This window comes from Monodelphis domestica, chromosome X (genome assembly GCF_027887165.1).
Source record: "Monodelphis domestica isolate mMonDom1 chromosome X, mMonDom1.pri, whole genome shotgun sequence".
Classification (NCBI taxonomy): Eukaryota; Metazoa; Chordata; class Mammalia; order Didelphimorphia; family Didelphidae; genus Monodelphis; species Monodelphis domestica.
In genome coordinates this window covers 2,509,963-2,531,395 of record NC_077235.1, presented here as the reverse complement: position 1 = coordinate 2,531,395, position 21,433 = coordinate 2,509,963, and the positions used below count along the sequence as shown (strand labels likewise).

At 44.7% G+C, this 21,433-nt stretch overlaps 1 protein-coding gene across 3 annotated transcripts in view; it reads left to right on the top strand.

Annotated features, from left to right (window-relative positions):
- Window positions 1-350: 350 nt before the first annotated feature.
- SNX12 (sorting nexin 12) overlaps window positions 351-21,433 on the top strand; it is a 59,155-nt gene continuing 38,072 nt past the window's right edge. The window contains exons 1-5 of one of the 3 annotated variants that reach the window (XM_007507598.2): window positions 351-661; window positions 4,131-4,226; window positions 4,654-4,778; window positions 5,245-5,335; window positions 5,434-7,011. In XM_007507598.2, the coding sequence (XP_007507660.1) occupies window positions 497-661; window positions 4,131-4,226; window positions 4,654-4,778; window positions 5,245-5,335; window positions 5,434-5,568 (612 nt within the window). In that variant the 5' untranslated portion in view covers window positions 351-496 and the 3' untranslated portion in view covers window positions 5,569-7,011. Of the gene's footprint in view, window positions 662-4,130; window positions 4,227-4,653; window positions 4,779-5,244; window positions 5,336-5,433; window positions 7,012-9,322; window positions 12,164-21,433 lie in introns of those variants that run through there. The other 2 variants (XM_056809274.1, XM_007507599.3) reach the window with 2 other exon arrangements.

Sequence of the window (21,433 nt, the reverse complement as noted above, 5' to 3'; positions counted from 1 at the left end):
GTGCCAGAGCAGGGCTACCTCAGCTTCCGGGGCCCATTCCTGCCCAGGAGATTCCAGGCCAGCCAGGGTGGGGGGAGACGGGCTGAGATCAGAGAGAACCGAACTCTCCCAAGCCGTCAGTAGTGCTGGGCGGGGTGGGGGGAAAGGGGCGGGGCAATGGCATTGAGCAGCCTAGACTGGGCAAGGGGGCCCAGCGATCTGAATGTGACCGATTTACTAGCGGTCGTGGGGCGACGGTGGAGCGGCATTCAGGGCGCGGGGCCCGTCGCTCAGGCGGAGCTTGCGTGCCGTCGCCGGAGTCCGAAGCTGAGGGGGAGAGTTGATTGGTCGATCGGCAAATCAGTCAGTCAGTCGGCAACCGAGTGGGCGGGGCGCGCTTCGTCCTCCTCCCACTCCCCCACGTTCCACCCCCCGTCCCCCCTGTCCTCCCCCCCGCCCCCCCCACCCCCACCCGCTGGGCCACTCGGGCTCGCGCGCTGGGAGCGGGTGCGGAAAGATGTCGGACGCGGCGGTGGCGGACACTCGGCGCCTTAACTCGAAGCCTCAGGACCTGACGGACGCCTACGGGCCTCCGAGCAACTTCCTGGAGATCGACATCTTCAACCCTCAGACGGTGGGCGTGGGCCGAGCGCGCTTTACCACCTACGAGGTCCGGATGCGGGTGAGTGTGCGGGCCCGGGCGTGCGGGCCTGGGGAGGGGGAGGGGGAGGCGGGGGACCGGGCCCGCCTGCCCCCGGCGCCCCGCTTGCCCCCCGCCCCCCATGCGCGCACCTGCGCTGCGGGGGCGGGGCTAGGAGGGGATTCGGGGCTGTTCCCCCCTCCGCTCTCTGGGCGCGGGCGTGGGGAGCGGGTACGAGCGTGGCCCTGGGGCGCCGCCCGACGCGTGCGCGCGAGGGAGCCGGGGCCCCGGGGCCCCGGGGCCTGGGAGCGCGCCCGGTCCGCCTCGGGCCTCTCGGCCCTTTGGCTTGGGGGCTGAGACAGGCCCGGCCGGCCTCTCGGGCTTGTAGCTTGGTGGAGGAAGGCAGCGTGCCCTCCCCCACCCCCCACGACCACGACGACGGGCCAAGAAGAGAACTGGGGAGGGCGCCGACGGTTGGCGCCGCGCTGGGTGCCAAGGGCAAGGTTGGGAGCCCTGCCATCTTGCTGTATCAGGCTCCTCGAGATGCCCGAGGATCTCTGCCTGGGGCCCCCCCGCGAGGTTCAAAGTGAGGCTTGAATGCCCAGGAAGCCCATTGCACTGCCCGAGCCCTGAACCAAGGCCACCAAGTTTAGACCTGGCCCAGACAGTAGGGGTCACCTCATTCCAGAAATGGGGAAACTGAGGCTCTCTAGGGTCAAGTGATTGGCCTCAGCTCAGGCAGTCGATGACAGACCCCAAATTGGAACCCCTTCGAATTTTCAGCGTTCTCTTCTAGCTCCTCTTATAGAGGAGTGCCATGTTCACGAAGCATGGGACGCTGGGAGTTCCCCGATTTTTGAGCCAAGGAATTGGCTGGGGAGGCTTAAGTCGAGGCACAGAATTAGGATTCCCCCATTCCAGCTTTTCCAACCCCCAAAGCAAAGGGCCAGAATGGTAGAAAAAGAGGAGAGTCAAGCCTCCTTGTTGCTAGAGCTATTTAGAATCGTCCCTGCCAGGACAAGTGTGAAAAGCAAGTTCCTCAACAGACAAAAATAGATTGGATGCATTTTTCTAGGCATAAGAAACAACTTGGAGTGAAGCTGGGACATAGCCTTGGGAATTTTTTACTAGGATTTTTTTTTAATCCTGTGATTTAGTGAGGGTTTTGATTCTCAAAAGAGAAGAGTATTTCTGGGATATGTTGTAAATAACTCTTTGTCCTAGCCCTGGTTGGGAGGAGAAAACTCCCAACCTTTATGGGGTCTGGTTGACTAGCCTTGGGAAAAACCAACACCCCAAACCAACCAGTGTGAAAGCTCACTGTTCACTACGTTTTCATCAGTCCTTCCTACTTTTTGCAGTGTAAACTCTTATTTAAATTCTGGGTTTATAGAATGGTCATTTCCACTTTTTTTATCCTCATAGCTGCCAAAACCCTTTTAATAAGAAAAATGAATTCTCTTGTTAGTTAATTTATTTTATAGTTATAGTAACTGTATTGACACTTATTTTTAGTTCTGTTCAGTCCCAAATTCTACCCCATTGCAAAAACAAGAAAAATAAAACCCACAAAAATGTGGAGTCCAGCGGAAAAAAAAAATTCCAGCTTTAGCCATGTCCAAACAAAATTCTGCCCTCTGAGTTCCTCAGCTGTCTATCTGGAGGGGGCCAGTGTGTTTCAGCATGAGTCCTCTGGAACTCTGCTTGGTTCCATTGTATCATTCAGAGTTCCTAAGTTGTTTAAAGGTGACCGTCTTTCCAGTAATGTAGTCCAGTGCTGTAGATCTGGGCCTCCAGGTTCTCCAAAGCTGTCTAATGTAATTGTATTCGACTTTTTGGGTAGGAGGTGGCAGCAGCAAGATAGCGTACTGGCCATTTGGTTTTAGTTCACCCACCTGTAAATGTAAAGCACTGGATTTTTCTCCTTTCCTCTCCTTGGTAAACATAGCTGAGTGTCTCTACCACCATCCCTCCTTATTTGGTCTGGGGGAAAAAATCCTAGATTCACAGGTTTTAGGCCTAGAAAGGAGATTAGATACCACTGAGTTCACTCTTCCCATTTTATGGATAAAGAAACCAAGGCCAAAGAGTTGGCATGGCAGTTTGCCCAAAGTTGAGTTGACTCTGGTCCAATCCGGTTTTCTTTCTGTTCCACTCTGAATACTCTTATAAGAAATATCTTGGGAGCAATGCAGAGACTAGAGAAGCCCTACAGAAGCTTCATATACTAGGTGCCATGATTAGAATTTTTCGGACATGGAAATTGTCCAATGCTCATTGTCCCTTGGACATGGGCTTTCAGGTTGAATATCAGTGCCCTTATGGAGGATCTCTTCTGAAACAGAAAATAAGAGGTTGTTTTTCACATCTGACTTGTGGGTTGGTCCTCAGAGGAAATGACCCTCATGTGCAGGGTCCCTTCCTTAGGTAGGTAGACAGATCTTAATCAGGGACAGTATCATTTCTGATACTGAAGAAGTCTTCCAGATGCTTCCTGGTGATTGGCAGGATCCTCCAGTGTATCTGCTCAGCAGGGTTTTTGCCTTTTCTTCATTCTCCTTCCATCAGAGTTGTCTCTGATGATCTTCTGAATGGTTAGGGTCTGGGGCTGGGCTGGAAATTGAGTTTGCCTACCAGCTATTTCTCCTGAAGTTTTCAGAGCAGAGGAGACTTGATTAAATGACTACCGAGGCCAGTGATGGTGAACCTTTTAGGGACCGAGTGCCCAAGCTGCGCTGCGTATGGTACTCCCCTCTTCTCCCTTCCCCCAGACAGGGGAGGGAGGAATTACTCCCATTGGGCTGCTGGGAAGAGGGGCAGGTCATGTGAGAAATGTCCTCAGGGGCAGTGTATGGGGGAGTGGAGCAGCCCCCCCTCTAGCAGGTGTGCCATAGGTTCACCAACATGGACCTAGACTATGGCATCATCAGTCAGCCTAGTTTTGGAGCACCCACCCCTTCTTCAGCACTACTGTAGGTAAAGCCAGCAAAGCTACCTACCAGAAGTCGAAGATACGTTCTCCACCATCAAGAGGCAGACAGTGTAATTGAGGGGAAGGCTCCCACATGTCACAGCATTGAAGATGGCACAGTACTGTATAAAGGTTAAATTGGTTGGTATGCCTGAATAGCATGCAAGTTCCAAGGAGGTCAGTGAGGGCAGCCGCCAGAAGAGTCTGGAGAGGTTTCCTGGAGGGGATGGGGTTGGGACGAATATTGATGGATGGCAAGGTGGGATAGGGCGGGAGAGGGAAGAACTTTGCTGAGTTTCAATTCCTACCAGGGAATTTCTAGGGCCCAAGGATGGTCCAGGCTGGACATGGACAAGGGTTAGCTTTTCCACTCCGTGCTCTGAGAAGGTAGCCAGGAACATGGAGCTGATGGATGATCCATCTCTGTTAGAATCTTCCTGAGGAGTCACTGGGTTGTAACTACACAGGCACCCATGTGTGCAAAGGTATGGACTGACAGTTCCTTCTTCCTTCCCCCTTTCATTCCTCCTTTCCCTACAGACTAACCTACCAATCTTCAAACTGAAGGAGTCATGTGTACGGAGGCGCTACAGTGACTTTGAGTGGCTAAAGAATGAACTGGAGAGAGACAGTAAGGTGTGGCCCATCCCCACCCCACCTCAGTGGAAACCAAGCCTGTGAAGTGGGCACCACCGGAAACTTCCAAGATATAACATTAGACTCATAACTTTTCAAAAGGTCGTGCTATCTTCCACAAGAGTGAGGCCAGACATAAGGAGACTCCAGAAGTTAGGGAAATACATGAATGTTAAATCTTAAATTGATTATTAGAGAAAGAGAAGAGTATTGGCGGCCCAGTCTCTGAGATTCTGATGTGATATTCCTTAGTGTCAGGGTCAGAAAGACTACCAGCCTAGATGGAGGATCATTGTTCCTAGTGACTTTGGGGGTTCTGGTATTCTTAGCTTTCCTGAGGTACCAGTTATGGGATGTGGTAGGCCCTGGGCCTGATATATTGTATCTCCCCCTCCGATGGTTGATGTTGTTTGGGGTCTGCCCACAGATTGTAGTGCCACCACTGCCTGGGAAAGCCTTGAAGCGGCAGCTCCCCTTCCGAGGAGACGAAGGTATCTTTGAGGAATCCTTCATCGAGGAAAGGAGGCAGGGCCTGGAACAGTTTATTAACAAGTGAGCAAATGACCTGAGGGCTCCAACTGCTACTTTCCCACTCCCTTCTTCTATAATGGGTGCTATGTTGTAGTATGGGGGCTAGGTGCCAGATCTGGAATCAAGGAAGACTCATCTTCCCAAGTTCAAATCTGGCCTCAGATACTGTGACCCTGGGCAAGTCACTTCACCCTGTTGGCCTCGATCTGTCAAATGAGCTGGAGAAGGAAACCACTCCATAAGCTTTGCCAAGAAAACCCCAAATGGGGGCAGAGGGAGTCAGACACAACTGAACTAAAAATGTGGTAGTGTTAGTTCTGGTGGAGGTTGAACTGGCACTGTTGGCTATATGTATCCTCCATTGGGAATTTTACTCCCATACTTCCAGGACCTGTCACCTCTCAGTCCTATGTTCTCTGCCTTTGGTGCTATTTCTGGTTCTCTCTGGCCTTAAATACTGATGTTGGCCATCTTGGTTCCCTTACAGAATCGCCGGGCACCCACTGGCTCAGAATGAGCGCTGCCTACACATGTTCCTACAGGAGGAGACAATCGACAGGAACTACGTCCCTGGGAAGGTGCGCCAATAGGAAAGCCCTCTGGCCACCTACCTTCTGCCTTCCTGGCGAAATGACACTGATTTTTACACTAAGCCTCTTTCTCTCTTGATCTGCAGTGGCTGTCGTCCCCTGGCCTGACTGTCTGTCTGCCATCGCTCTCCCTGACACTTGGCCACACTGTGGGCACTCTTCTAAGATCCTCCTCTCTGAAGAGAGGCAGGAAGCTTCGGGCAGAGGGCCTGGGCTTTTAGGGGGAGGGGGTCAGGAATTGGACTAAAAGGCACTTGCTTGGGCTTCCTCTCGGGCAACAAGGCTAGCCTGGGGGTTCCGGTGTCTCTGGCACTCGGCCAAACAGGTCATCGATGCTGTGAGTCTAAGGGCAGTCCCCACTCTGAAGTTTAACCTGGAACTCTGAGCAGGGAGCAACCCTGCCCCTTCTACCTGCATGGAACCTTCCTTTTGTCCTGTTGTGGGATGGTAGACTCCTCCCATGGATTCTCCCACTTCGCTCAACATTTTCTTGATTCCCTTCCTCCTTCTTATGTTTCTGTCTGGGGCATTCACTGTCCCAGAGGCCCAGCATCCAGGTTTGGGAATTTGCTAGGCCCCATCATACACAGCTGCCTCAGAGTCACAAGAGACTTCTGGGGCAGAAGAGGGGCTCCTGTTGGCTTTATACCACTCTCCAGGCCCCAAGCTGTCTCCCATGTTTGGCTCACTTGCCACTGACCATCTTTTAAGATGAGTGGCAGGATGGGCCAGCAGCTCTTCCTGAAATCTTCCTACAAGGATAGGCTGCCTTGCAAAGTCAGTGGCTTGGAAGCCCCTCACTATTGGGTGATGGTGCAGAATGAGAATGGTTTCTTGTCTAGGAACTGCCCAGTGGCCAGAAAGGGCTCCCTCCTGTTCTCTTTGCTTCCTCCTGGAAATTTCATGTCACCTTTTGTTCCCAAAGGCCAGGGCTCCTTGAGCAGCCTGATGATGTAGTCTGACTTCTATTGAGCTGCTTGAGTGGGGCTGAAGGTGAAGAGTTGTCACTGCCTCCCCCACTCGGGTCCTAGGATTGAGGTTTCTGTACTTGACTCTCCATGGACCTCCAGAGGTTCCTGTGGATACTGGGCAAAGGTTTCCCTAGGTTTTTTAGTACAAAGCAGGTTCTTAGTGGTATAAGCTATTCTGGGCTTTGGGCTGAGAGGTGGCCCCTTCTCTTGCCAGGGCAAGAGAGTTCAGGAGGGCCTTCCCTCCACCTCTTCAAAATGTCCAGGCTCCTCAACATGGCAAGCTGTTGGGAGAAGGGTGTGAGAATCCTGATGTCTGGAAGAGGGGCTCGGGTGCTAGCCAGGTTTTCAGAGCTTGTCCGGAGTCTAAAGTGCCCTAAGGAAAGAGGGCAGCAGCTCTGGCTGTTGAGGTTGTGCCCAGGAGCAGCTCCCAGAGAGAGGCTCTGTTCCCTTTGCCACCTTGCTAATGTTGTTGTTGTTGTTGATGATGAAATACCTGCTTCCTTTTTTGATCTGGATCTTCTGTTCTGTGTTTTTTAAGACCTTCCTTCAGCATGCCCAAGTGCTGAGAGCCTGCCACCCCGTCTTTGCTGTGTATATATCCTAACTTGGGGCTTTCATTCAGCAAAACTATTCGATCTTCTGCCAGGCACTGTCAGATCCAACTTCTGTTCATATTAAACCACTGGGAAGCAAGTCTGTTTTCCTGTTTGAGCTTTGTTTTGGGGTGCTGTATGGGGCTTCCACACATAGCAAGGCAGAATCGGCATTTTTAAATACCCTGCCAACCCATGTCCTCGTCAAGCTGGCCACTATGACCATAACACCGTGTCGGCTCTTTGGAAGAGGCTGGCTCTATTTGTAGTGTGGCCTCTCCTTAGCACACTGGGCCTTTTACTTGGGGCAGGGAGGAGGAACTCAGGCTCATGTAGACAGTTCCCTACTCTGCTTATTGGACTTTTCAAAGGTAATTAAAGGGGTTTTATTGTTGTTGGTAAGGATAAACCAGTACCAACTGAATGAGGAGGGTGAAGAAGAGCTAGGCCATTCAGGTGACCTCTGTGACCTGTAAAGAATTGCAATAAAGTAGTGTTTAGGGGAAGGTTGTGAATGACTGGAACTGGGTGCCTTGGAAGAGAGAAGATAGTAGGAAAGGGAGGAGGCCTAATATTACCTGGTCAAAGCAGGCTGATGGAGGTTGGTGGGGGCAGTCAAGGAAGAGCCCCTAGGGTTAGTGGGCAGGACATTCACTGCTGGGTAGAGAGGAGGGGAGGAGAAGACACTCGGTTACAATGCCACTGTAACTTGGGGGGTTTTCACAGTGGTTGGAGCCAGTGACTAATCTGTTAATGCATGAGTATCCTTGGAAGGAATTACAGATGAAAAGAAGCCTTGGTGTGAGGACACACGAAGGCCTGTCACGTGGAACAGAGATTAGACTCCCGATTGGTGCCAGAGGTCACATCTGGAAGGAATGGGCTAGGAGTTGCAATCTCAGTAGGAGGACAAACTTCCAACAGTTAAAGCTGTCCCAAATGGCTATTTAGGATGACCACTTGGTGGTGGGGGTGGAGTGGGCATTCCTTGTGTCCATGATGCACAGCTGCTCCCCAAGGCCCCTAGCTCCAGCTTATATTCACCTGAACAGCCTCCAAGAGAGTTGAGAATCATCTTGTGAATGGGCATTCAGGTCCCAGAGCCAGATGAGTTTCATAGCATCCTAAATTCCAAACTGAACAGGACCCTAGAGGTCACTGTCTTCAGATGAAGAGGCTGAGGTTTGGAAGGAGATTAGTAGATTGCTGAAAGGTAGATCATTATAAAGGAGGAAACAGACCCAAGTTCAAATCCTGATCTTTCTGTCAGGAAGACTGTGACCAGGGACCAATTGCTTCAGCGGGCTACATGAATGGCAGTTAGTAGCATCATAGAGGCTAAAGGACTAGGCTTTGACTATAGGGTTCACATTCAAACAGATCCCTTTTGGTCAAGTCTTTCGAGAAGACTAAGGGCCATCTGCTTTAACTGCCTTATTTTACAAGTGAAAAAATAGGCCTAGGGAAGCTGTAATGATATAACGAGTGGTAGGGTTGGTATCTGATGCCCAGTCTTTCAGTCTCCAGCCCATTGGTCTCAGGCCTCCTGGGGGCTTGCTGCCTCCCTCATGTTAGCTCTAGGGCTCGTTAGGATTTGAATGTTTAGTACTTGGTCATAGAAACCCCAGCTCTCCTCTCTCAACCCAAGGTGAAGAAGAAGTTATGCCCCAGCAGTTAAACAGAAAAGAAATAAGTATTTATTAGGTGCCAATTGTATGCCAGTGACAATCAAATTCCAGAGACCTTATCCCAGGCAGTGTCCTTCCTATAGTTCAGGGGATCTCCCCCAAGGTAGGGGCAGGGGAAAGAAGCCAAGCAGTGATGAGGATGATGGGGCACATTCTGCTTAAAAGAACGGTAAGATCAGACGCTACCAAGCATTCACTGGATTGTGGGACAATGGATGTTGCAGTTGAGTGGAGACCAGTGGAACACCAAGGATGACTGCCTGCCATCTGGTCATGAGCCTGAAGATCCAGCATCCCTGTTTTCTCTTCTTCCTTTTTCTCTCTTACTACTTACTTCTAGGCTTTCCATATGGGCCCATTGTTAACTCTTTCAGGATTATTACTGTCCTTGTAGATTGTCTCCCAAGATCATTGATTTAGGGCTGGGAGGGACCACCCTGTCCAACACTCACATTCCAGATGAAGAAGCTATTCAAGGCTCAGTCAAGTAGTTGAGTCTAAACCTAAATCCTCTTTCATATTTAGGCTATTGCCTCGCATATCCAGAACTGATTAGCTTATTCTGTTACTCTGCTTAACATCACAATAGCCCAGCTTCCTTAAGATATACACACTGGAGCTCCCCTGCCCAGCACCAGATCTTTTTTTTTGTTTGTTTGTTTTTTTCTGTGTTTCCCCTCCCACAGTCCTTCCTCTGAATGTGGACCCTGTTCTTTCTCATAGATCCCTCCGGGTTGTCCAGGTTCACTGCACTGCCACTAATGGAGAAGTCCATGACATTCGACTGTACCACAGTGTATCGGTCTCTGTGTACAATGTTCTCCTGGTTCTGCTCCTTTCACCAACATGTACTGGAATTTGTTCAGCCATTCCCCAATTGAAGGGCATCCCCTCATTTTCCAATTTTTTCCAGCACCAGATCTGATTGAAGCCAGCAAAGCCCTTTACAGTGACTGTCTTAAATGATCTCTCTTTCTCTTTTTAAAACCCTTACGGACTTATGAGAAAAAACTGTGGGAGCAGAAATGTAGAAGAAAAACATTTGCATGGTCACATGGGTCGATGGCGATATGATTGGGGAGGCAGACTCTAAGCGATCACCCCAGTGCAAACGTTAATAATATGGAAATGGGTCTTGATCATTTTAGATCTTTACACATGTAAAACCCAGTGGAACCGCGCATTGGCTATGGGAGGGAGTGGGAGGAGGGAGGGAAAGAACATGAATCATGGAACCATGGGAAAATAGTCTGAATTAATTAAAATTTTAAGAATAAAAATAAAATAGGCTTATTTTAAAAATCCTAATGCCTTTTGTCTTAAAATCTCTTCCAAGGCAGAAGAGCAGTAAGGGGTAGGCAGTTGCAGTTAAGTGACTTAGGGTCATGTAAATGGCTAATGTAAAAACAGGTGGAGGTGGGCACCTAGGTGGCTCTGTGGGTTCCAATGTGATCTCCCACCCGTCCCAGGTATGTGATGGAGAGCAAGTTACTCAACCCCCTTGATGAGGGTGTTGGGGGCAAAAGCAGGATTTGCCCTCCAGGTAATCACTGGGTTATTTGGTTTCTCCTGTGGGGACTGACTGAGCCTTGCCTGGTTTCACTTAAACTTCATCTTCCAGATCTCCCAAATGTCAGACTCACTTTGGAAGTGAATCTGTTTTGGACAGCTCTGGCCTCCTCACCCAGGGGCATCTTCCAGTAGAAGTCAGACATAACTCCCTTGAGGTCCCTCCTTGAAGATCTCCTCCTCTCAGCCTGCAACCTCATCTGCATCCCTTCATCTCTGCCTCCTCCAGCCTCTGTCTAGGGCTGGCGGACTTCTAGCAGCTTGGTGGCATAGTGGGTAGAGTACTGAACTTGGAGTCAGGAGAGATCAGAGCCTCAGAAACTTCCAAGCTGTGTGGCCTTGGCAAGTCACTTCACCTCAGTTTTCTCAGCTGTAAAATGGGGATCAAAGTCAAAAGGACTGGTGACAGCCTAGGGTGCAGGGGATGACCTTGGCTTCTCTAATGTCTAACCAAGTTGTCGGAACAACTTGTGTTCATCCATCCATTCTGCCACCTGGGGAAATCTCTATGTGCCTGGGGAAAATGGCTCCCCCTAACCCCAACTCACTGAGAGGTTTGAGGCTCATCAGTTACCTCAGCCTGGTTTACCCATTTGCCAAGACAATTTTTTAAAATTTAGGCCAATATTTTCATTTGTATTTTTTTATTCAAGAATGTTTATTAAAGAATGAACAAGAAACCACATTGAGAGAAAGAATTATTGGAGTAGAAATGTAAAAGAAGAACATATGACATCATATCACATGCATATATGGGTATGTGATTTGGGGTTCAGACTTTAAAAAATCGTTGTATAACAAAAATGAATAATATGGAAATAGGCATCAAGTGACAACATTTGTACAACCCAGTGCAATAACTTGTTTTTTTTTTAATTTAATTAGATGATTTGGAATAATTTTCCAAGACTCATGTTCCTCCCCTCCCCCTAAATCCCTCCCATATATGACGCACAATTCCACTGGGTTTAACATGTGCCATCAATCAAGACCCATTTCCTTATTAGTATTTGCACTGGGTGATCTTTTAGAGTCCACTTTCCTAGTCATGGCCCTATCGACCCATGTGATCAAGCAGTTGTTTTTCTTCTGTGTTTCTCTTCCCACAGTTCTTCCTCTGGATGGGGATAGCGTTCTTTCTCGTATGTTCCTCCAAATAGTTCTGGATCATTGCATTGCTGCTAGTAGAAAAGTCCATTATATTTGAATTTACCACAGTGTATCCCTCTCTGTGTACAATGTTCTCCTGCTTCTACTCCTTTCACTCTGCATCCATTCCTGGAGGTCCTTCCAGTTCACATGGAATCCCTCCCATTCCTCATTCCTTTCAGCACAATAGTATTCCGTCCCCAACAGATACCACAATGTGTTCAGCCATTCCCCAATTGAAGGGCATCCCCTCATTTTCCAATTTTTTCCACCACAAAGAGTGCAGCTACAAATATTCTTGTACAAGTCTTTTTCCTTATGATCTCTTTGGGGTACAAACCCAGCAGCGTTGTGGCTGGATCAAAGGGCAGGCAGTCTTTTAGCGCCCTTTGGGCATAGTTCCAAATTGCCTTCCAGAATGGTTGGATCAATTCACAACTCCACCAGCAATGAATTAATGTCCCTACTTTGCCACATCCCCTCCAGCATTCATTACTTTCCTTTGCTGTCAAGTTAGCCAATCTGCTAGGTGTGAGGTGATACCTCAGAGTTGTTTTGATTTGCATCTCTCTGATTATAAGAGATTTAGAACACTTTTTCATGTGCTTATTAATAGTTTTGATTTCTTTATCTGAAAATTGCCCATTCCTGTCCCTTGCCCATTTATCAACTGGGGAATGGCTTGCTTTTGGGTACAATTGATTTAGTTACTTATAAATTTGAGTGATTAGACCTTTGTCAAAGGTTTTTGTTATAAAGATTGTTTCTCAATTGGTTGCTTCTCTTCTAATTTTTGTTGCACTAGTTTTGTTTGTACAAAACCTTTTAAATTTAATATAATCAAAATTATCGATTTTGCATTTTGTAATTTTTTCTAACTCTTGCTTGGTCTTAAAATCTTTTCTCAAAGATCTGACAAGTATTCTATTCTGTGTTCACCTAATTTACTTATTGTTTCCTTCTTTATATTCAAGTCATTCACACATTATGAGTTTATCTTGGTGTAGGGTGTGAGATGTTGATCCAAACCTAATCTCTCCCACACTGTCTTCCAATTTTCCCAGCAGTTTTTGTTGAATAGTGGATTTTCGTCTCAAAAGCTGGGATCTTTGGGTTTATCATAGACTGTCTTATTGAGGTCACTTAGCCCAAGTCTAGTCCACTGATCCTCCCTTCTGTCCCTTAGCCAGTACCATATGATTTTTGATGATCACTGCTTTATAGTACAATTTAGGATCTGGTACTGCTAGGCCACCTTCCTTTGTATTTTTTTCATTATTTCCCTTGATATTCTTGATCTTTTGTTCTTCCAAATAAACTTTGTTATTGTTTTTTCTAATTCTATAAACTTTTTTTTGGTAGTTTGATGGGTATGGCCCAAAATAAGTAAATTAGTTTGGGTAGGATTGTCATTTTTATTATGTTAGCTCATCCTACCCATGAGCAATTAATGTTTTTCCAATTATCTAGATCTAGTTTTAATTGTGTGGAGAGTGTTTTGTAGTTGTGTTCATATAGTTTCTGCATTTGTCTTGGCAGATAGATTCCCAAGTATTTTATACTGTCTGGTGATTTTAAAGGGAATTTCTCTTTCTAATTCTTGCTGCTGAGATGTGTTGGAGATATATAGAAATGCTGATGAGTTATGTGGGTTTATTTGGTATCCTACAACTTTGCTAAAGTTGTTGATTATTTCGATTAGTTTTTAAGTTGATTCTCTAGGATTCCTTAAGTAGACCATCATATCATCCTCAAAGAGTGATAGCTTGGTCTCCTCTTTGCCTATTTTAATACCTTCAATTTCTTTTACTTCTCTAATTGCTACAGCTAGTGTTTCTAGTACAATGTTAAATAATAAAGGTGATAATGGGCATCCTTGTTTGACTCCTGATCTTATTGGAAATGCTTCTAGTTTATCCCCATTGCACATGATATTTGCTGATGATTTTAGATAAATACTGTTTATTATTTTTAGAAAAGGCCCTTCTGTTCCTATGCTTTCTAAAAGTATTTTCAATAGGAATGAGTGTTGTATTTTGCCGAAGGCTTTTTCTGCATCTATTGAGATAATCATGTGATTTTTGTTGGTTTGCTTGTTGATATGGTCAATTCTGTGAATGGTTTTCCTAATATTGAATCATCCTTGCATTCCTGGTATAAATCCTACCTGATCATAATGAATAACCCTCGTGATCACTTGCTGGGGTCTTTTGGCTAGTATATTCTATTTAAGATTTTTGCATCTGTGTTTATTAAGGAGATTGGTCTATGGTTTTCTTTCTCTGTTTTTGATCTACCTGGCTTTGGAATCATTACCATATTTGTGTCATAAAAGGAATTTAGTAGAACTTCTTTGCTTATTCTGTCAAATAGTTTGGATAGTATTGGGATTAGTTGTTCTTTGAATGTTTGATAGAATTCATTTGTGAATCCATCAGGCCCTGGGGATTTTTTCTTAGGGAGTTCTTTGATGGCTTGTTCAATTTCTTTTTCTGATATGAGGTTATTTAAGTATTCTATTTCTTCTTCTGCTAATCTAGGCAATTTATATTTTTGTAAATATTCATCCATATCACCTAGATTGCCATATTTATTGCCATATAATTGGGCAAAATAGTTTCTAATGATTGCCTTAATTTCCTCATCATTCGACATGAGGTCTCCCTTTTCATTTTGGATACTGTCAATTTGGTTTTCTTGTTTCCTTTTTTTATTAGACTGACCAGTACTTTGTCTATTTTATTTGTTTTTTCAAAATACCAGCTTCTAGTCTTGTTTATTAATTCAATAGTTCTTTTACTTTCAATTTTATTAATTTCTCCTTTAATTTTTAGGATCTCTAATTTAGTTTTCATCTGGGGATTTTTAATTTGTTCATTTTCTGATTTTTTAAATTTGCCTGCCCAATTCGTTGACCTCTGCCCTCTCTAATTTATTAATATATGAACTCAAGAATATAAATTTCCCCCTATGCATCCCATAGATGTTGAAAGGATGTCTCTTCATTGTCATTTTCTTCAATGAAATTATTAATTGTTTCTATGATTTGTTCTTTAACTGATTTTGGAGAATCGTATCATGTAATTTCCAATTAATTTTGATTTGCCTCTCCCAATACCCTTACTAATTATTATTTTTATTGCATTGTGGTCTGAGAAGGTTGCACTTATTATTTCTGCTCTTTTGCACTTGTTTGCCATGTTTTATGCCCTAGTACATGGTCAGTCTTTGTGAACATACCATGTGCTGCTGAAAAGAAAGTGTATTCCTTTTTGTCCCTATTAATTTTCCTCCACATATCTACTAACTCTGATTTTTCTTTTTTTTCCTTTTTTTTTAAAAACCCTTACCTTCCGTCTTGGAGTCAATACTGTGTATTGGCTCCAAGGCAGAAGAGTGGTAAGGGCTAGGAAATGGGGGTCAAGTGACTTGCCCAGGGTCACACAGCTGGGCAGTGTCTGAGGCCAGATTTGAACCTAGGACCTCCCATCTCTAGGGCTGACTCTCAATCCACTGAGCCACCCAGCTGCCCCCTCTGATTTTTCTAAGATTTCATTCACTTCTCTTCTTTCTTATTTATTTTTTGGTTCAATTTATCTAGTTCTGATAGAGGAAGATTCAGGTCTTCCACTAGTATAGTTTTTCTATCTTTTTTCATCCTTGAGCTCCACTAATTTTTCCTTTAAAAATTTGGATGCTATGCCATTTGGTGCATACATGTTGAGTACTGATATTTCCTCATTGTCTATACTGCCTTTTATCAGGATGTAATTACCTTCCCTATCTCTTAACTAGATCTATTTTTACTTTGGCTTTGTCAGATATCATGATTGTGACTCCTGCCTTCTTTTTATCAGTTGATGCCCAATAGATTTGGCGCCATCCTCTTATTTTCACTCTATGCATATTTACCTTCTTCATATGTGTTTCTTGTAGACAATGTATGGTAGGATTTTGGTTTCTGATCCACTCTGCTATTTGATTCTGCTTTGCAGGTGAGTTCATCCCATTCACATTCAAAGTTATGATTACTACTTGTGTATTTTCCAACATTTTCATTTTTCTCTCCTTGTCCTGCTCTTTCCTCTTTCACTATTTCCTTCTTTCTTCACCAGTTTTTTATCAGTCCCCCTAATCCCACCCGTATTTTACTTTCCTTTCTCCCTCCCCCCCGCTCCCTTCTTATTCCTCTCTTAATTTTCTTTTGGGGTCTTTTTAAGCTACCCCCTCCACACTCTCCCCCCTTGAATTACTTCCCTCCCCACCCTCCCTTTTTATTCCCCTTTTGTTTTTTTAAGTCTATTAAATTCTCTTCCCCCTCTTTCCATCCCCTCTTTTTTTAAACTCCCCTCCCCATTACCCCCCCCCCTTTAGTTTTCCCCTCTCAACTTCCCTATAGGGTAACATAGAGTTCAATACCCCAATGAATCTAGACGCTCTTCCCTCTTGGAATTGATTCCACTGAGAATAAGGTTTGAGTATTACCTTTTAGCACTCTCTTCTTCTCCTTATTATAGTTGTATTTTTCCCCTCCCTCTCCCATGTGCCTTTTTGTGTAGTATAGGTTATCCTAATTTTCTTATTCCTTCAAGTTTCTCTTGATGCCATTCCCTCCCCCCTTCCTTTCTTCTTCTTTTTTTTATATATGATTTTAAACCACTTAGTACCCCAATCTCTACCTATGGATAATTCTTCTAACTACTATAATAGTAAATACAATTTTCGACAGTTACAAATAACATTTTTCCATATAGGAACATAAATGATTTGGCCTTATTTGAGGCCCTTAGAGAACAAAAAAAAATAAGATCCTTCTCTTTCTTATTTCCCTTTCGTGTTTCTCTTGATTTTTGGATTTTGATGTCAAATTTTCTGTTTAGTTCTGGTCTTTTCTTTACAAATATTTGGAAGTCTTCTATTTTGTTGAATGCCCATACTTTCCCCTGGAAGTATATAGTCAATTTTGATGGGGAGATGATCCTTGGTTGTAGACCCAATTCTCTTACCTTTCTGAATATCATATTCCAAGCCTTGCGGTCTTTCAGCATGGAGGCTGCCAGATCCTGTGTAATCCTGATTGGTGCTCCTTGATATCTGAATTGTTTCTTTCTGGCTTCTTGTAATATTTTCTCCTTAGCTTGGAAGTTATTGAATTTGGCAATTGCATTCCTGGGGATTGTCTTTTGAGGATTTAGTGTGGTGGGTGATCTATGGACTCTTTCAATGTCTATTTTGCCCTCTTGTTGCAGAACCTCAGGACAGTTTTCTTGGGTGATTTCTTGTAATATGGTGTCAAGGTTTCTGTTTTTTTCCACGTTTTCAGGTAGTCCTATGATTTTCATACTGTCTCTCCAACTTCTATTTTCAAGGTCAACCACCCTCTCAGTAAGATATTTTGTGTTGCCTTCTAATCTGTCACTTTTTTGGCTTTGCTTTATTAATTCTTGCTGTTTTGTGAGATCATTCTACTTCTACTTGCCCAATTCTGGTTTTTAATGACTGGTTTTCAGTGAATATCTTTTGATTTTCCTTTTCGGTTTGATCTATCCTGCTTTTCATGGCTTCCATCAGGTCATTTCTGGTCTTCAGTCTGCTTATTATTTCATTTGATTTCTGGACTTCAATTTCCAAGTGGGAGATCCTGTCTTTTAAACTGTTATTTTCTTTTTGGACTATTTCCCACTTTTCTTGCCACATCTCTTTCATTTTTCTGACAATCTTGGATTTAAAGTCTTCAAGAACTTGTGACCAATTTCCATTTTTTCCTGAAGGTTTGGGTGTGTTTAATTGTTGGTCGTCTTCTGCTGTCTGTTCTTTTGTCTGGGTTTTTTTCTGTATAAAAATTATCAAGGGTCATCATTTTCTTCCTCCTTTTTTTGGTATTTGTGGATTTTAGTTCCTGGGAGTTGGTGGCCATTGCCTTGTTCCCTCCTGGTCAGATGTCTAAGTGAGTTAGGTGGGTAATCTTTGTATTGGGTTCTGGAGAGGTTTTTGTCCTGAGGATATTTTCCCCCAGTCCTTAGCAGTGTCCAGCTGCTCTTAGGGGCAGGTCCAGCTCCCAAGAACTTAAAGATTGCTTTGTAGAGTTCTGGGTGTGGAATGTAGGCAGGTCTCTGTATTGAGCACTGGAGAGGTTTTAGCCTGAGGGCTTTTTGTTCTCGGTGGCGTTTTTTTTGCTGTGAGTAGCCCCCTTTCCCCAAGCTCTGCAATCCCCTGTCTCCACAGTTCCTCAGCCTCCCAGTCAGTGTTCTGTGTTCTCTTAGGGGTAGGTCTCTGTTGAACTCAGCCAGCCTCCCTCCTAGAACTTAGAAGTTTGTCCCATGCTCGCTGGGACTCTGGAAAGGTAGGGGAAGCGGGGGAGGGGTGATAAGCTCACCCCTTGGTGGGGGAAATTTTGCCCCCTTTTAGCTTAGAAATGCCCTAACTTTGCCTACCTTCTGTGCTGTGTCCTACCATGGAACTTCTTCACTTGTTTGATTTTGGTTTTGTCTATTTGAGGCACTCTGTCTCACTGGTGGAGAGAAGAGCTCTGCTTCTACTCGATAGCCATCTTGACCCGGAAGTTCCCTGCCAAGACAATTTACCAGGGTGTAGCTGCTGGGCATGCTACCGCTTCTTGGAGCCAAAGGTGAAAGGCAGACACCCAAAAGGAAGAAAGCAGCCCAGAAAAGTACTCAACAAGCCCGCACCCAGAGGTGCTGGGCCTCCAGAAATGTTCCATGCCCCTCCCCCCCCCCCCCCCCCGCCCCATCTCATAGTAGGACCCTCCTCCATCTCCATCTCTACATCTCTCTACATCTTTGTCCAGGTTCCTCCCTCTGCATGGAATGCTTGACTTCATCTCTCTTTAGCTTTCTGGCTTCCTTCAAAACCTAGCTTGGCCTTTCCTCTGGGATTCTCTTCCCATCTTGAATGTACCTAGTTATTTCTCTGTTGTGTTCCCTGCCCACCTCCCCCACCCCCATTAAAATGGGACCTCTTTGAGGACAGTGACCATTTTTGCCTTTCTCTGTGTCTCTGACACTTAGCACAGTGCCCTGCCCATAGTAGGCACTTAATAAATAAATGACTGTTCCCTGACTCAATACTCAAACTAGGCCATCACCATCAGTTCCAGACCTTCACAATAGCCACCTCTCTCTCAGTCACTGGTAGTTTATCTGTGAAGTTGCCTACATGTTTTCAGTGGGGGGAAGATTGATTAGAAGTTCCTTTGGGAAGATGGTACAGTGGGGCATGAAGAAGAGTCTCAGTGTTAAGAGCCCAATGACTAGAGATAAGCTGGGGTGAAGAGGACCAATAGAGGGGGAAAAGTACAGTACAACTCCTCACTTTCAAAAATGTTTTCTTTTTTATTATCAACTTAATTCTTAGCAACACACACAGCCATTTCAATATATAAAGACCAAAAAAGAGGATTCCATGTGAAACTTTGACATTTCTAGGTTTATAGTCAATTGACCAAGGGAATGACAATGTTGTACCGTGTTTACTTTAGAAGTTCTTTTTTTTTTCTTTTGTGCATTTTTAATGTTTGATTGATGCTTACCCCCTTGTTTCTCCTGGCTCTCATTTCCCACTGACTTATCCCCTGGGCCAAATAGGTGATCAGAACAACAAGTAAGCAGGGTTAAACAAAACAAATGGACATGTTGGCCATGGCTGAAAATGCAAGTCTTCTTGGTTGGGCCTCTCACCTCTCTGACAAGAGGCTCCAGCCTCAGTTTTCTGAAGGCTCCGTTGGTCATGGCAGTTACCTATCAGGCCTCAGAACTCTTTTCAAATTGTTACCTTTTACCTGATTGCATCACTGTGCAACCTTTCCTTTTGGTTCTTTTCACTTCACTTTGCATCAGTTCATACAGCTTTTCCAAGGTCTGAATCAGTCATGTCCATTGTCATTTATGAGAGCCCAGTGATATTCCCTTACATTCACACATCACAGCTTGTTCCACCATGCCTCTATCAATGGGCACACTACTTGGTTTCCACACAAAAAAGGGCTGCTCTTTTTGCACATAGCAGTCATTTCCCTTTGCCTTTTCTGGGATCTAGATCTAGTAGAGCTATTGCTGCGTCAGAGGGTTAGTGACAGAATGAATGGAGCAGTTCACAGCTCTGCTAATAGGGCATGCTTTTTCCTGGTTCCTTGGGTTACCATGTAGCCAAGCTCTTGGAGATCGGCTCCTCCACACTTGGTAGCTTGGGCCTCAGAAGTCAGACTTGGCCAGTTTCCAGGACCATACTTGAATCTTTTGATGTCACCTGGGGCTATCTTCTTGCCATGATGGGGCATTAAAGGAGGAATTGTGTTACTACTGTGTTATATATATGGTGAAAAAACCATACATAACGTAAATTCATAGTCCATACACTATCCTCTTTTCCTTCTTTGCATTTAGAAATGTTCATGTTTGTTGATGGCTAAGTTTTCTTTTAAAGGAAATTTAAAAACACCAGTGGGGTGTCGCTGTGCCTGTCTTCCCACGCTCCCTTCTATACTTGCCATCTTAATCTTTCGCCATCTTTCCTGGAATGTTTTTGCTATTTTTCACTTATCCTGAGGGATTTGGGACACTCTTTCATGTACTGGTTAAGAAGTTGTCTGTCTTCATTTGGAGCTGCCTTTGCATTTCCTCTGACTGCCTGCATATCCCAGATCCTGAGAGGAATGTTTCCAACTCTCATATGTTCCTTTTTGTTATCTGGCTAGTTTGGACATCAGACCTTGCTCAGAGAGATTTGCTACATTTCCCCCCTATTAACTGCTCCTCTTCTAATTGTAACTGCCTTGATTTTGTTGCTTATAGAAGCTTTTGTTTCAAAGTACTGGAAATTGCCCGTTTTCTTTTTCCTGCTCCTGTCTGTTTCTATCTCCTGTGTAGCTGAGATTTTCTCCTTTGCCATAGTTATAGAAAGATGCTTCTGTCTCTTCTCCTTTAATTTGTTCCTGGTATTACCTTATTGTGATGTATGGGGTAAGCTGTTGGTCTAAAGAGTTCTTAATCTAGGGTTGATGAATTTGTTTTTTAAAGAATATTTTGGTAACTGTATTTCAGTATTCAACTAGCATTTCATTCCATCACAGCTAGCTTTGTGCAAGGCCCTGGGTCAAGCACTGAGCTACAAAAAGATGCAAAAGCCAGTCCCTTCCCTAGAGGAGCTCCCAGTCTAATGGGGTAAGTAACTTGCAAACTGCAAGGCACAAATGGTCTTTAGACAAGGAGTAGGCACCAGCATTAAAGAGGATCTGAAAAGTCTTCCTATAGAAGGGAAACTTTAGCTGGGACTTGAAGGAAGTCAGGGAAGTCAGGAAGGGAGAGAGAACATGGGATGGGGTAGGGTGAAAACCCTTGGATCGGGGAGATGGAATGGAAGGACCAGCAAAGAGACCTGCTTGGGTAGGATGGAATATGTAAGAAAACTGTAAAGGTAGGAAGGGGACGGATTATAAAGGTGTTGTTGTTTTTTAATATACCAGAGGATTTTCTATTTGATCCTGGAGGTGATAGGGAGCCACTGGAGTTGATTGAATGGGGGAGTGAAGACATGGTCAAACCCAAGATCTTGGAAAATCAATTTTGACGCAGTTAGGTGGTTTGGAGTCAGGAATAGCTGAATTCAAATCCAGCGTCATATACATCCTAGCTATGTGGCCCAGGAAAGTCACTTCACCTCTGTCTTGGTTTTCTCACCTGTAAAATGGAGATCATAGCAGGATCTCCTTCCCAGGGTCATTTTGAAGATCAAATGAAATATTTATAAAGCAGGTTATACTGTTACTTCAAATAACACTTGGTAGTTCCTAGTTCTTTTTTTATAAGAACTGTTATCTAGTCATACTTTCATTTCCTCATTCTGTATTTGTGCAACTGATTTCTTAAATCCAAGTATGGGATTTTACATTTAGTCCATTAAATTCCATTTCACTAATAAAAAATAAAGAAAAAAGAATTATATAAATGCCAGCTACTGTTACTGTCATTAACTTGACAGCAGAATGGAGGATGGCCTGGAGTTGGGAGAGACAAAAAAGCAGAAAGACCCCCTAGCAGAGCTATTGCCAATAGTCCAGGTATGAAGAGAGAGGACCTGCACCAGGGTAGGGGCAGTGTC